This window comes from Thermobia domestica, chromosome 8 (genome assembly GCF_964235325.1).
Source record: "Thermobia domestica chromosome 8, izTheDome1.hap1.1, whole genome shotgun sequence".
Lineage (NCBI taxonomy): Eukaryota > Metazoa > Arthropoda > Insecta > Zygentoma > Lepismatidae > Thermobia > Thermobia domestica.
Window position 1 is genome coordinate 122,533,209 of NC_137461.1, and position 13,309 is coordinate 122,546,517.

A 13,309-nucleotide genomic window follows, 5' to 3' on the forward strand; every position below is an offset into this window, starting at 1 on the left:
CAAATGGGTGCTTAAATCGGAGTAAAACGGCACTGCGAGTGTCACTATTTATCTAAGCGACCCCGAAAGATATGGTTTCGACAATAACATCCATCATTTTCCATCATTTTTATACTCCCACCCCCACACGTGTGCTATGGGGTCTTAGTCTGACAGTACTCTTTTTCAGACTAGTAGAAAGTTTGCTTAAAATTGTCTCAGGCATTCCAGTTACGCTGGAACATACACACAATCCATTTTTATATATTAAATACATATACGAAAGAGGGACAGCGACAAAAGGCTTACCACTTCCATATATATATATATATATATATGCATTGCAGATTACTGAACTGAAAACCTACGGAAAGAAGTTCTGTTTTGCTTTCCTTACTAAAGCACAATTAGTCTCTTGAAGTGATTTGCGGGGATCGTGAACTTCCTGTCAACATGGTTTTGGGGGTAGTGTGTTTTCTGTCTGGAATCACGATCCGATTTTGGATATTCTCTGTTTATACCTGCATATTCTCTTTACGCCTCTTATTATATTTCAAGAACGTAAATCTCATGCTGTAATAAGAATATTGAGAAGTCACCTCCGTATCACAAATAGTTGCAGACAAATACACTGCACACATTTATTGTTATTACACGATTTTCCTAATTTGAATTTAACATTCACATATAATATATTGACGTTCTATCAACACTCACATCTCAGATGTTATATTTTAAACATAATAATTACTTTTGTCCTGAAATGATTATATGCATGCAGATATATATATATATATATATATATATATATAGAGAGAGAGAGAGAGAGAGAGAGAGAGAGAGAGAGAGAGAGATACAACTGATTAATTTTAATGTGATTATTTCAAAGAAATATTCATACATTGAAGAAAATAGCATAACATGTCGAAAAGTTTGACTCAAATAGGAATCGAATTCACAACCCGATAATTAAAATTCCCGCAGTTTAGCACTGAGCTAACATGTACACTCCTGCCGATCTCCTTCTGAAGAAATATAACTGAATTTCGAAAACAATGACATTCATATCCATTGAAAATGCTCTTTTTTCTTTTTATTATTATTATTATTATCATTCTACTATGAACGCGAGACTATGTTTACTGTCTTTTCTTCCATTGGAAATGTTCTTTTACGTTTGGAATTGTAAATGACAAAACCAGCATGTGCTCACATATATACATAGTTTTGAAATACTGAATTATTAAGTATTTCAATGAATGTTACTTTTTTTCAACACTTAATAAAATTTCAACATGTATTTTTACATTTAAAAGAAGAAAAAACACATGTGTACAATTTTTCCCGATTCCGAAGGTTGGCTTGGTACTCGAACCTGGCACCTTTGGTTTATTGTTTCCGAAGATATCTTAAATTGAACTTAGAGAATTTTACCTCAAAATAACCATAATGAATGCGCTCGTTCTTTTTAGAATAGGGTGTACAAATGTTGCTCTTGTAGGACTCCTCTGGACAAGCAGCTGAGCTTGACTGCAGACTACAGCTGAGTAAGAATTCATTATTGTAAACCCTTGTATTATTAAATAAAGGTATTTATGACTAAATTACAATCTTTTCGATATTATCTTGTTCTAGATTCGATGTAGGATGTCTGCTTTTATATAGAGAGAATCAAAAATATTTTCAACTTATGACGTAGTTTTACGGATTATTTCAACTTCCCTTACTTTATGTTTTGCAGTGTCTCTCTAGATGTTCTGACATGCCCGAAATCGCCGAATCATAATTCTCACCATTTATAATACTTTCCTTTATCCCGAATAAAATGAATAAAATGATATCACCTACGAAAGACATTCGGAATCAACTAGAAATAATTTTTGAATTAGCAAAGAAATGCTAGTACGAAAGGAATACTTTGGAAAATGTAAGGAAACAAGCCTTTTATATATAATATTTAGCTCACAACAAGGTTTAAGTAAGTCTACTAATAATTGGACTTCATGTTCGTTGTGGCCTAAACCAGTGGTTCTCAACCTTTTCGAACATAGCGCCTACTTGGGTGAATGTGATTGTTCTGAGCGCCCCCTCCCCCTCATCTTAACCCAATCTACCAAGGAACAAAATCAAATTTAAGACTTGGACGAAACAAATATTACATATTACATTTTTCTTCGAGAAAAGCAAAAACTTTAGTCCAATTATCGCAAAAAAGCAAGCAGAAAGCCCCAAATCTCTTCTCAAAAACTTACAGAAATAGAAAGTCCTCTGTAAAACAATAGCTTGAACAATTAACCTCTCTTCTGATAGAGCCAATAGAAGAGTTACCATGTTCAAAAATATATAATTCGTATTATTGCCTGTAGGTGATTTTTCTTAACCCCTTGCACTGAAATGACGAGTCTAGCTCGTCATGGCCTCCCAGTGTTAAATCGCACAAAGATGAGCTACACTAGACAAAATTTAAACTATTGTAGCATCACGCAGGGTTACTATATTGATGTTTTGAAAGTTATATAATGATAAACCATCTATAATTCACTTTTATAACTTATACTTCAATTATCAGAATTCAGAAAATAAATCGTAGTAAAAGGGGTTAACGAAAAGAAATAAAAAATCAGCACTGACTGTTTACTGTATCAAAAATCCGGCTGTTGACTTATTTCCTGTAAAATTACAAACTAAAGATAAAACAAATTACAGTAAGATTATTTACCCGGAATGTTAATATTCCCTCACTTCATTAATTGCTACTTCGAGCTTGGTGAACTAAAGGCAATTTAACAATATTCTGTGTCAGCGTCCTTAGCCGTAGTCTCAAGTCACCCCTTTTACATATTTACAGTTTGTTTCTCGCTTTCATGAGGATCTGTTGCACAGCGCTGAAACCCCTCTCACTAAGTAAGTAGAAGGAAAAGCTAAAAGAAGTAACTTGAGTTCCTGCCACAGAAAAGGATAAGATTTCTTCATTTTCACTTAAAAACACTCATAACCAGACTGTTCGAAGAGTGATTTGGCTTTACAGTCGTGTTTCAAATCGGTGAGTTGTTCCTGCAAACTTGGGTGAACTTCTGTGGTATCTACTGAAAAAGGATTAAACATCCAATTTGTTGCTTCAAGAGTACAAAGATCTTGAAATCTAATTTCCATGTCTGCCTTGAGCCGTTTGAGATTAAAGTAAAAAACTTCTAAATCTTTTTCTTCAGTTCTCTTTCGTTTTGAAGAGCTTGAAGACTACGAAATTGATAGAACTCCCGACGACTTATGTTATTTGCAAAAAGGTCCAGTTTAGCAATGATCTAAGAGAGAATTCCCTTAGCCTTAACGAAATGCAATCTGTCCCTTGTAACTCTGTGTTAACTTCATTGAGTTTATCGAACACATCAGATAAATAGGCCACATCAGGACGTCGAACGTTAAGAGCGTCACTTAGATTTGGATCAATCGTTTGCAGAAGCTCAACTTCTGTGTCAAAAAGTTCATAAACACCCTGCAAACACTTTGCTTTTGACAACCATCTCACTTCCGTGTGCACAAGAAGACGTTCAAATTCTTAGTGATTTTCTTTACAGAGATTACGAAAAAGACGGTGGTTCGAAGAATGGGACTTGATTTTGTTAACAGCACTTATAACTCAAAAACTCGTGCAACCTGTCAACTGAAATTTTTAGCAACAAGATGCTGTCGATGAATGACACAATGGACAATCATAACACGAAGTATAGCTCTTTTTAAATAAGCTATAAACCCGTGATTTCGTCCAATCACATATTCGGATCCATCGGTTGCACAAGCTACAATGTTGGCTAGAAAGATATTTTCCTCGTTAAAAAAATCTTCACCTTCTTACATATTGAACGACTCTTCGTGTCGGTGGTTAAGTTTTTGACTAACAACAGTTCCTCCATAATCTCGTCAATAATGAAACGGGCGTAACCTAGCAGTAATGCTTCGCTATTACGAACCGTTGATTCATCAATCTGCATTACAAATTTTGTATTTTTCAACATGTTGATAAGTGTCTCCTCAACATCAGCATCCATCTCATCAATTCTTCTGGAAACATTATCATTACTCAAGGGAATGGATTGGAAAATGAAATGAAATCTTTGAGTTTTACGTCCCACGGTTATGCCGGTCAGGCTAAAGGAGACGGGGGAATGGATTGGATAGATGTATTTGAGCCGGGCCCTAACTATTTCTTTAACGGCGGGCAATATTAAGGTTTCTCCGATAGTGTGAGGTCATCCACATTTTGCTATTAATAGACACTTTATAAGAAAGGAATCCTTTTCCGGCATTCTGTACAGATTTTCCAAACAGCTTGCCCATGGCGTTTCGGCTTTCAAATTTTAACTTCTAATTTTGAAAGTGCGAAAGAGTTTTATCGGCTTTGTCTGGTGGATTCTTAGCAGGGGATCTTTCCGTTGCGAAGGCTTCATGCCTTCATTTGAAAATATTCTTTTCACAAAGAAGGAAGAAGGAAAATTGTACGTTTGTAGGAGATGAGATGAATCCAAATTTCAAGTATTCAGTCGAATATTGACGGCACTTCTTTTCATGCGTGTTGACGAGTGTTCTTCAAAATGTCAGACAACACACTAAACTAATCGATTGTACATTAACTGTAAATTATTCAAATTCTTAAGTTAATAAAATCCCACTGAATTCAATGCTAAAACACAAGCGATTTCCTATTCCTTTTCTGAAGGAAACATTCTTTTCCTTCGTAATGTATCATTTATTCGTATGAGTAAAGAGCCGCACTGCAAAACAGAACAGAATACTGCTAACTGCTGACTGTAATGAGACATGAGAGGCTGAGGAATTATGCGTTAATTGGTAAGTGCTCCACCTACATCAGCTTGATGGTTGTGAAATCAATCACTCAATGTTCTTGTGAAGCGTTGCCAGTTCGTTGTCAAAAATTTGTAAAATGCATATGGATGCAGAATGTCCTTTACTAAGAAAAAGCCTAATAGGTCATGAAATCTCAACGCCCTCTACATAGTCTATCGCCCCCCGATCGCTCCTTTTTGTTCCAGCGACCCCTTCGAGAACGAAAACGCCCCCTGAGGAGGGCGATATTGCCCACGTTGAGAACCACTAGCCTAAACCATTGTCTACTTTGAATAAGGCTGCCAAGAAAAATAGATTTAAGGCCAGTTAAAAATATTCAATAAATACTGAAAAATATTTTACAAGTTTTGGTGATGGTTTAGTTAGTGCTGAAGTTCATCTGGTAAAATGTGAATATGGTGGTACATTTATTAACATGATGAAGACAAACATTGGAGCAAGGATAAAGGAACACATTAGAGATCCAAGGATTACGATTCGGTGATTTTAGTCTTTCCAGAAAACCTAGGCACTTCAAAACATGAAATAAAAATACGTCAAATAAAACTACCTTAGAAGTTGAAGAAACATCTTTGAATTTTTTCTATATAAAAACAAAAAATCCTAAATATTAACAAGTTTTGGATTTTATCATAAACAACACTATTCACAATTTACAATAATCAATTGTTATTCAGTTGTAGACTGCAGTCAATTGAATGGTTGGAGTTCAGCGTCATTTTGCAGTACCGAGGATGTATGAGATGTAGACCTACAGTTCAAAGTAAAATCCAAAACCCCCTTAAGTATTCAAATTTCAAGGCTCTCCACCGGGACCTTGTGCACTAACGGCGCGTGCTAGCAACTAGATCAGCGTTGAGAGCTAGACTGCAGTCAAGTTTAGTGACTTGGCTACAGGAGTCCTGTAAGTGCAACACTGCGTTTAGCAACAATTTCTATAAACCAATTTCAAGTATATCTGTGTGATTTTTCATCTACTAAGTGTGCAGTTATTATAGATTTTACTCAGTTTCTATATTAAGTTTTATGAATAATATACAACTTTTAGGATATATATATATATATATATATATATATATATATATATATATATATATATATATATATGATTATTTTTATGTATGAAGTATTTCATTGCCATAACAACATTCGACAACACTATTTAGATATATAGATATATAGAAGCGTAAATTGGAATAGTGGTAATAGTTAATGTAGCTAGTAAATTGAGAAGGTTCAAATTCACCGCAGGAATCACAAGCACTAAGCAATACTATGGAGAAACATGGGCCTCATTGTCAGCTTACTTAAGTATGAAAAATGTTAACAAGGTGAAAACATGTGGGAAGGTAAAAAAAGATAAAAATAATTCGAAGCAAACCCACATTTTACATCAGACAATATTGTTGCACAAGAACCATTGTAATATGCTATGAAGCTAATCTTATTTATTGTTTTTATTCTTATTTCTTTCCCCGGGCGGAAGTATGAAATAAGAAAAGTCATTCCTAATTAGGTTAACTTCCCCTTTATCGAATTTCAGCAAAGAATTTAATTTATGAATATAAAAAGACTCCTTAATTTTCCATTCGGTTATAGTTTTTTCTTTCTTCGTTAAACGTACATTAGTAATATTATGTTTATTTTCCCTAAGATGTAATGACAATCCAGATAACTGCTGAGGATTGAGAACCTATTAGCACGAACATGTTCAGCTATTTTGGTACAAATATAATTTTTCACACTGGCAAGTGACATTGTAAATCCCACTGGGTTATAGAGAATTGATTTTGTTGAAAACTTCTGAAGGGTTACTATTATATTATTGAAAAATTTTCTTTATCTTTACAGAAACATGCGGAACCAAAGAAATACCAATCTACTTCTCCGTGGTAACTTTGGTTGTTTGTTGAATGCAAGGTTCGTAAATACCTTGTTTAACCTATCTGTACCATTTCATTAATAAAGACTTCTGAAAACTATTCTCCTATCCTTTCTTATGAGATACTGTATTCCCTGATTGCGATCCTCGGAAAGATCTGAGAGTAAAACAGCTCTCCTAAGTATTCCAGATATTCATATCCTAAAGCCAAGAATGTGATGATCTAGAGTTGCTATATTTGGTACCGGCAGAAATGTACTAAAGTGACTAATTTATTTGCGTGTCTTGTAGTGGTGTACAAGAAATTCAGCATATCATGATGAGAAATGAGACGATGATAATGAGAAATGAATGAAATGGTGGAATGAAGAAAGTAAGAGGAAACGGGAGAACCCCAAGAAAATCCACGCACACGGTATTTGTCCACCACAAACCTCACTTGGCGCGAGCTGGGATCGAACCAAGGATCTCGTGCACCCGAAGCAAACGCTCTACAACTGAGTCTACGCGACCCCTTTTCTCATATTTAAGTAAGCTGACGATGAAGTCCATGTTCCTCAAAAATACTACTTAAAGCTTGTGATTTCTGCGATGTATGAAACTTTTTATTTTACTTCTATATTTAAATATATCTTGAACTCAACAAGTTTCCCCTTAGTGGAAGATATGGTTTTAGCAACGTAAATTCATCGATACCACGATTTGTTTTTCTCGTCGACTGATAAAGAAAGTCATGTTCTGGGAAACGAAAGTTCTTATTCAAAAATGGTATATCTACTTTGTAACGTATTCTTTTCCGAAAGCCAACTTAAACAATTTTGTCTAGTGTGGATTTCACTTCTCTTCAAAACTTTTCCACAGGAAGACAGAAGAAGAACCCGTATGTCTTCAGTTCAGCAGCAAATAGATGTCACTAACAAAGAGGACATCGAGTTTCGGAACAATTTGAATGGATTTTTAATCTTTTGGATACAAACTTCCGCTTTCAAGTTATTCAAAAGGTATTCTACAGCTACTATTGGCAATTAAAATAGTGTGTTCTTGAAATTATTCTAAAGACAAAATCTATAGACATAACATTAGTAAATACGCTATTTAACCAATTAGCTGAATTTCAAAAATTGTTTATTTTTAATAAACTGGTGCTGAGAAGATAGTTTATAAAGAATTATATTATACAAGAGATAATTACTCACCCAAGCAAAAATCCCCAAAGCCAAGGAAATCCCAGAATGAAATGTGAAGCTACAGCTACAGTCGTAGCTTCAACTAAGCATGGACTAAACGCCAGTCTTATAACAACACAACTTAATTTCTTCAGGGCTTTAGCATCAAGTCCCAGACCAGCTTTAATTAAGATTACTAAAAGCGCTAGCTTCCTGGAAATAAAATGAAAAATAACATTGGCAAAATATTAATTGTAAAGGGTAAGCAGAAAATATAAATGAATAACCAAGAGGTTATGACGATCTATAAGTATCAAAACTACTAGATGAATTAATACAAGATTAAATGATGAAAATGAATGAGAAACTGAATGTGATATTACGATTAGTCATCATGACAGAATATGCTAACACGGGACAAGAGAAATACAAATCATCATCGTTATAAATTCACCTTATTCTATCTTACTTATTCTATCTATCTTATAATGTTTTTTTCTTCTTCTTCTATCTGTTCTGTTGAGAAGTAGTAGTCCGAAAATGAAGTTTACAGAAACAGGAAGAAGACGCTGAAAGGAAAATGGTAACTTGCAGGTTGTTTAGCCTGAAGTGTTACAAAAGGTAAACTTGCCCAGAAGAGGTGGGGTTAAAGATGTTTATAGTACCGTTGTTGTATATGTACAATTGTAATAAAGCCGTTTGACTATTGGTAATGTACCCTATCAAAATATGTATTGTCTACAGAAATTGATATGTTAATAAACACATGAGATCCTGGAACAGTTTATAGGTAATATTTTATGTAATTAGATACTACAGAGCAGAAATCCATAATTGCCTGGTGCTTTGTTGTTGGATGACAATGTGAGACCACTCAGCGACGGCAACGCAAAACCATATTGCAACTCTTAGGTGTGAGCACCTTGCCCATTCGCCATACAATCCTGATCTCGCACCCAGCGATTTCCATCTGTTTTCGGCTTTGAAGAAGACTCGCCGAGCAGTGCTTTGGAAGCAATGCTGAAGTCACAGAAGCTGTTCGACGCTTCTTCCGTATGCGGAGCCTTGAATTTTTCCTGGAAGGCTTTTTGAAGCTCATAGACTAGTATGACAAATGTCTCAATGTACACCTTGTCTCAAAAAGGTTGAGCGCATTCTTTATTGGTGTTTTGAGGCAATAATTTTCTAAGTCCAGCTTCGGGTATCTTCGGGAAAAAGTAAGCCAGGTTCGAACCTCCAAGCCAGCCTTTGCAATCGGGAAAAAGTTTGCAGATGTGTTTTTCTTCTTTTAAATATAATAAGACTTGTTACCAAGTGTTTAAAAAAGCAACATTGATTGAAATACTTAATGATACAATATTTCGAAACCTTTTATTAATGTCAGCAAATGCTTGTTTGTCATCTACCTCTCCATACGTAATGGAACATTTAAATACGTTAAAGAATCTTTTTATATGTAAAAGAATGCTCAAAGTTAAGACATAGAACATAATTATCGCCTGAGTACTAAAATAAAAGTCAAAGTAGAACAGAAACAGCGTTTGTAATGGATATGAATGTCATAATTATCTTGAGATCCGTTATACATCGCTAGAAGCATAGTTCTAGAACTCCTTGTGTTAGCTCATTGGTAAGCTGTCGGATTTCAAATCATAAGGTTGTGAGTTCCGTCTAGGTTAATCCTTTTTTTAAATTATATTTTCCGCAATGCATGAAAAATTATATAAAATAATTACATTAGAATACATAAGTTGTGTATATATAACAATCATTGCAGAACATAGTAATTATTATGTTTAAAATATAACATCTGAGATAATTTTCACAGTAGGTCGGTATTATATATGAGGATGTAAATACAAGTTAGGAAAATCGTTCAATAGCAATAAATAAATCATGTAGTGTATTTATTTGCAGCTATTTGTCATATAGAGGGTAATTCTCAACATTCATAATACAGAATGTCATTTATGTTCTTGAAAAGTTATTCGATGCATAAACAGAAGGTATAAACAGAGAATCCAATGTCGGAACGCTCGCAAAAAAATTCATGAACCCCAAAGGTCACGTGAGCAGACTGGAATTGTCCTTATGAAGCATACCACAGCAGAAAGTCTTTACATAGATTTTCAATTCAATTCCTGATATATGCTTTTGCAATGTGGAAGTGGTGATGCCTTGAGTCTCCCTCTCTCGCTCGCTCACTTTCTATTTATACAGAATATAAAAGTGGATTTATGTGTGTATTTCAACATAATTCTGATATATCTAGAGCAATTTTAACTATATTTCTTACAGTCTGGAAAAAGAGTACTGTCGGGATACATATCAAAAATGCTAGAAACGGGTCGATATTAGTATCGAATCCATAGTTTCGTGGTCGCTTAGGTGAATAGTTCTACTTTCAATTCAAGTCCAATTAAGCTCCCATTAGCACCCAGGGTGGTTACGTAGCGACATAAAGATATCGAAATCATTCGATATTAGAATCGAATCGTAAGTTTTCAGCGCCGCTAAATTGCAGCATTTCCCATTAGTCCACATTAGTCCACATTTCACGTTAGTCCCATTGCCTAGAGGGCAACATATTTGCAGAGTGCAAAGTTTAAAACTTGAATAATATTTTAATTTTTCCGTATGAAAAAGTTAAAAATCAAGAGCAAATATACTATTTCACGAACAATCCTCTTTTACTATTCTAATATGTTTAATAATAGCGTAAGAGATCTAATAGTAATTCAGAACATGTTTCACAATTGTTATTTTTTGTTACATAGTTGTAGCTGTAGCATGTAGTGAGTGGAATTTAACTGTAATAAATTCACTAATTAACCATATTCGAATTAAGTTTTATTTTTACGTTCGGGATGAAGGGGCGGAGAAATATGTAGTTATTGGGGGCACCGAGCTTTTCTACATTTTACTTTCAAGATCTCCATTTTTCTTCTGTCATTTGTTCCTAATAAAAAAGTTCAGTCACTTTTGGATTGTCAGGATAGTAGGAGTTGGATTTTGGGATGCAGCCTGTGAGATTCTAGAGGAGCTAACTGCTTGAAAAAATATTTTTGAATCATCTGTAACATATGAAATAAGGATATGTATCATAAACAATTGAAAGTAACTATGTCTGCGTAATCATCACGGTCAAATTGCAAAGTCAAATGAATTGACGTTTGGAATATAATCAGGCTTCAATCCCAACTGGGAAGTTATCATACGCGTGTCACTTTCATTATAATACATATCCTTAGGGGGAGTAGAAGTCCGAATTTTTGCGAAAAATTTAGTATCTCACAAGCCGTTCAACTGAGAGCTGAAATTCAGCATATAACTCTTTATTAAAAATAAAGAGAATATGTCCTGGCATTTTTTTAAATTGTCTTTTATGAGCGGGGGGACGGGGGTGCATTTTCTATATATTGGAAATTGGTAGTGGGTTGATTTGTAAAAATAATCCAAAACGATTGTTGAGAAACAAATTGAGTAATGCAAACTAAAGTTATTTTTGAATTTTATACCCATTGCTTTCTATTTATAATTGCTGAAGCTGGTGTTTAATATATGGAGCGTTCCGAGCATAAGGCAATCAAGCCATAAAGTTAGAGAAAAATGGCCATAAAATTTGTATTCTAAACTTAATTACATGGGCATTTTCAATTAGTACGGCAGGCTTAATTATATAGAAAATTATTTCTCTCTCTCTCTCTCTCTTTCTTTTCTTTTTAACGTTGGTCTACTTTTCCTTGATTCGAAACTTTCAAATTTCACCCTAATTTCTACTGAAATGTGTCTGTAAGGCAACAAAGAAATAATTATATATGATAAATTTAAATTCATTTTAATTCGGAAGATGAGAAACACTTTGCCATTATATATCGTAAAGGACAGACCCACCAGTATTGTAACAGAGAGGTGCTTGAGCCATTAACGGTAGAAATTCAAACTCCAATAAGTGATAATTTCACAGTCTTGTTTTATTACAAGTGTAACCTCTTTAGTCAATGGAGAGGAGGACGTGGGTCATCCGTCAGAGTTGATGTCGATGGGTTTTGGTGGGTCGGAGTTGGTCGCAATGGTTCAGAGTGGTTCATAGTTGGTGGTGGGTCAGAGTGGATCACGATGGTTGATGGGTCAGAGTGGGCCAATGGGTCATTTGGGTGGTGGGTGATAGTGGGTCATGGTGGGTCGTGGATCAAATTTTCATTGACCCACACCATCTCTGGTTAAAATTGTACTAAAGATAAGAGGCACCGAAGATGCATGTCGGCTATTATGATCAAATTTTGCGCATGGATAGTACTCCACCAGGAAGCAATAAATCTGAAACGGTTCACGGTATCACCTTCTAGAACTCGAGATGTAGGGGTTTGTCTGATTGGCTAAATTAAGACGTCAATGATTTATCCTTCAACTACCAAGCTTTTTATGATCGTTTCCGTGGGGAAGTCAGAAGAACACGTGCCTAGTAATCGTAATATTGATAGTTCGCGTCCACCCCGGGGTATTTGTTTTGTGTTTTTTTGATTCACCTAAATATAAACAAATCACACATATAGGCATTTTGACATATTTTGGGAGAGTAATTTAGTGGTTCGTTGGCGTTTCATCGCGTCTCTGCTGCTGGTAGTAAAATTTTCAAAATGGAACTTGGGCCACCACGGATTGTCGCTGCGGGGCCACCACCATCTGTAGTCCACCGACGTTTACAGCTTAGAGTAATGAACGATGTATTTGCCTTGTAGAGTTCATGACTACCGACGTCGGCAGTCAACTAGCTTTTAGTATTCCTTTACTAACCATCTATTGTTCATGTTTGTACACGGTGTTGTAATAATAATAATAATAATAATAATAATAATAATAATAATAATTATTATTATTATTATTATTATTATTATTATTATTATTATTATTATTATTATTATTTGTAGTAATAATAGTATAATTGATGATAGAATAATTATTGTCTATGTATTGTCTAGGTAGGACTACACACAGGATTTGGCTCGTTTTGGTTCGACTTGACTCTAATCCGAGTCGAGTTGGAAGATGTTTTTCGCGCCGAGTCCAAGAGTACATCTCAAAGATGTCTGTTTCGAGTCGAGTCGAGTTTCAAAGAAAAGTCGTTCGTGCCCATCCCTACTAATCAGAGCTTAATCGGAGTTAAGCGAAATTGAAAGTCTCACTATTTATCTAAGCGACCCCGAAAACTATGAATCTAATATCGATCATTTTCTAGCAATCTTTTATATGTATCCCCCTCCCATTCACCATAGATAACCCGAGAGCACTCTTTTTGAAACTATAAGAAATGTGGTTAAAATTACTCTAGGCCAGTGGTTCTCAATCTAATTCCTATCACGATCCCCTTTTATCACACGCTCTTGCCAGCGACCCTTTTATAATTTGTTTTATAATA

At 34.9% G+C, this 13,309-nt stretch overlaps 1 protein-coding gene across 4 annotated transcripts in view; it reads right to left on the minus strand.

The window, feature by feature from the left end:
* The window catches only part of LOC145693188 (sodium/hydrogen exchanger 9B2-like), a 96,207-nt gene that overhangs the window by 40,570 nt on the left and 42,328 nt on the right, over positions 1 to 13,309 (minus strand). For all 4 annotated transcript variants that reach the window (XM_081768964.1, XM_081768963.1, XM_081768961.1 and 1 more), the window contains one exon: positions 7,921 to 8,103. In XM_081768964.1, coding sequence (XP_081625090.1) covers positions 7,921 to 8,103 — 183 coding nt within the window. The remainder of the gene's footprint in view (positions 1 to 7,920; positions 8,104 to 13,309) is intronic.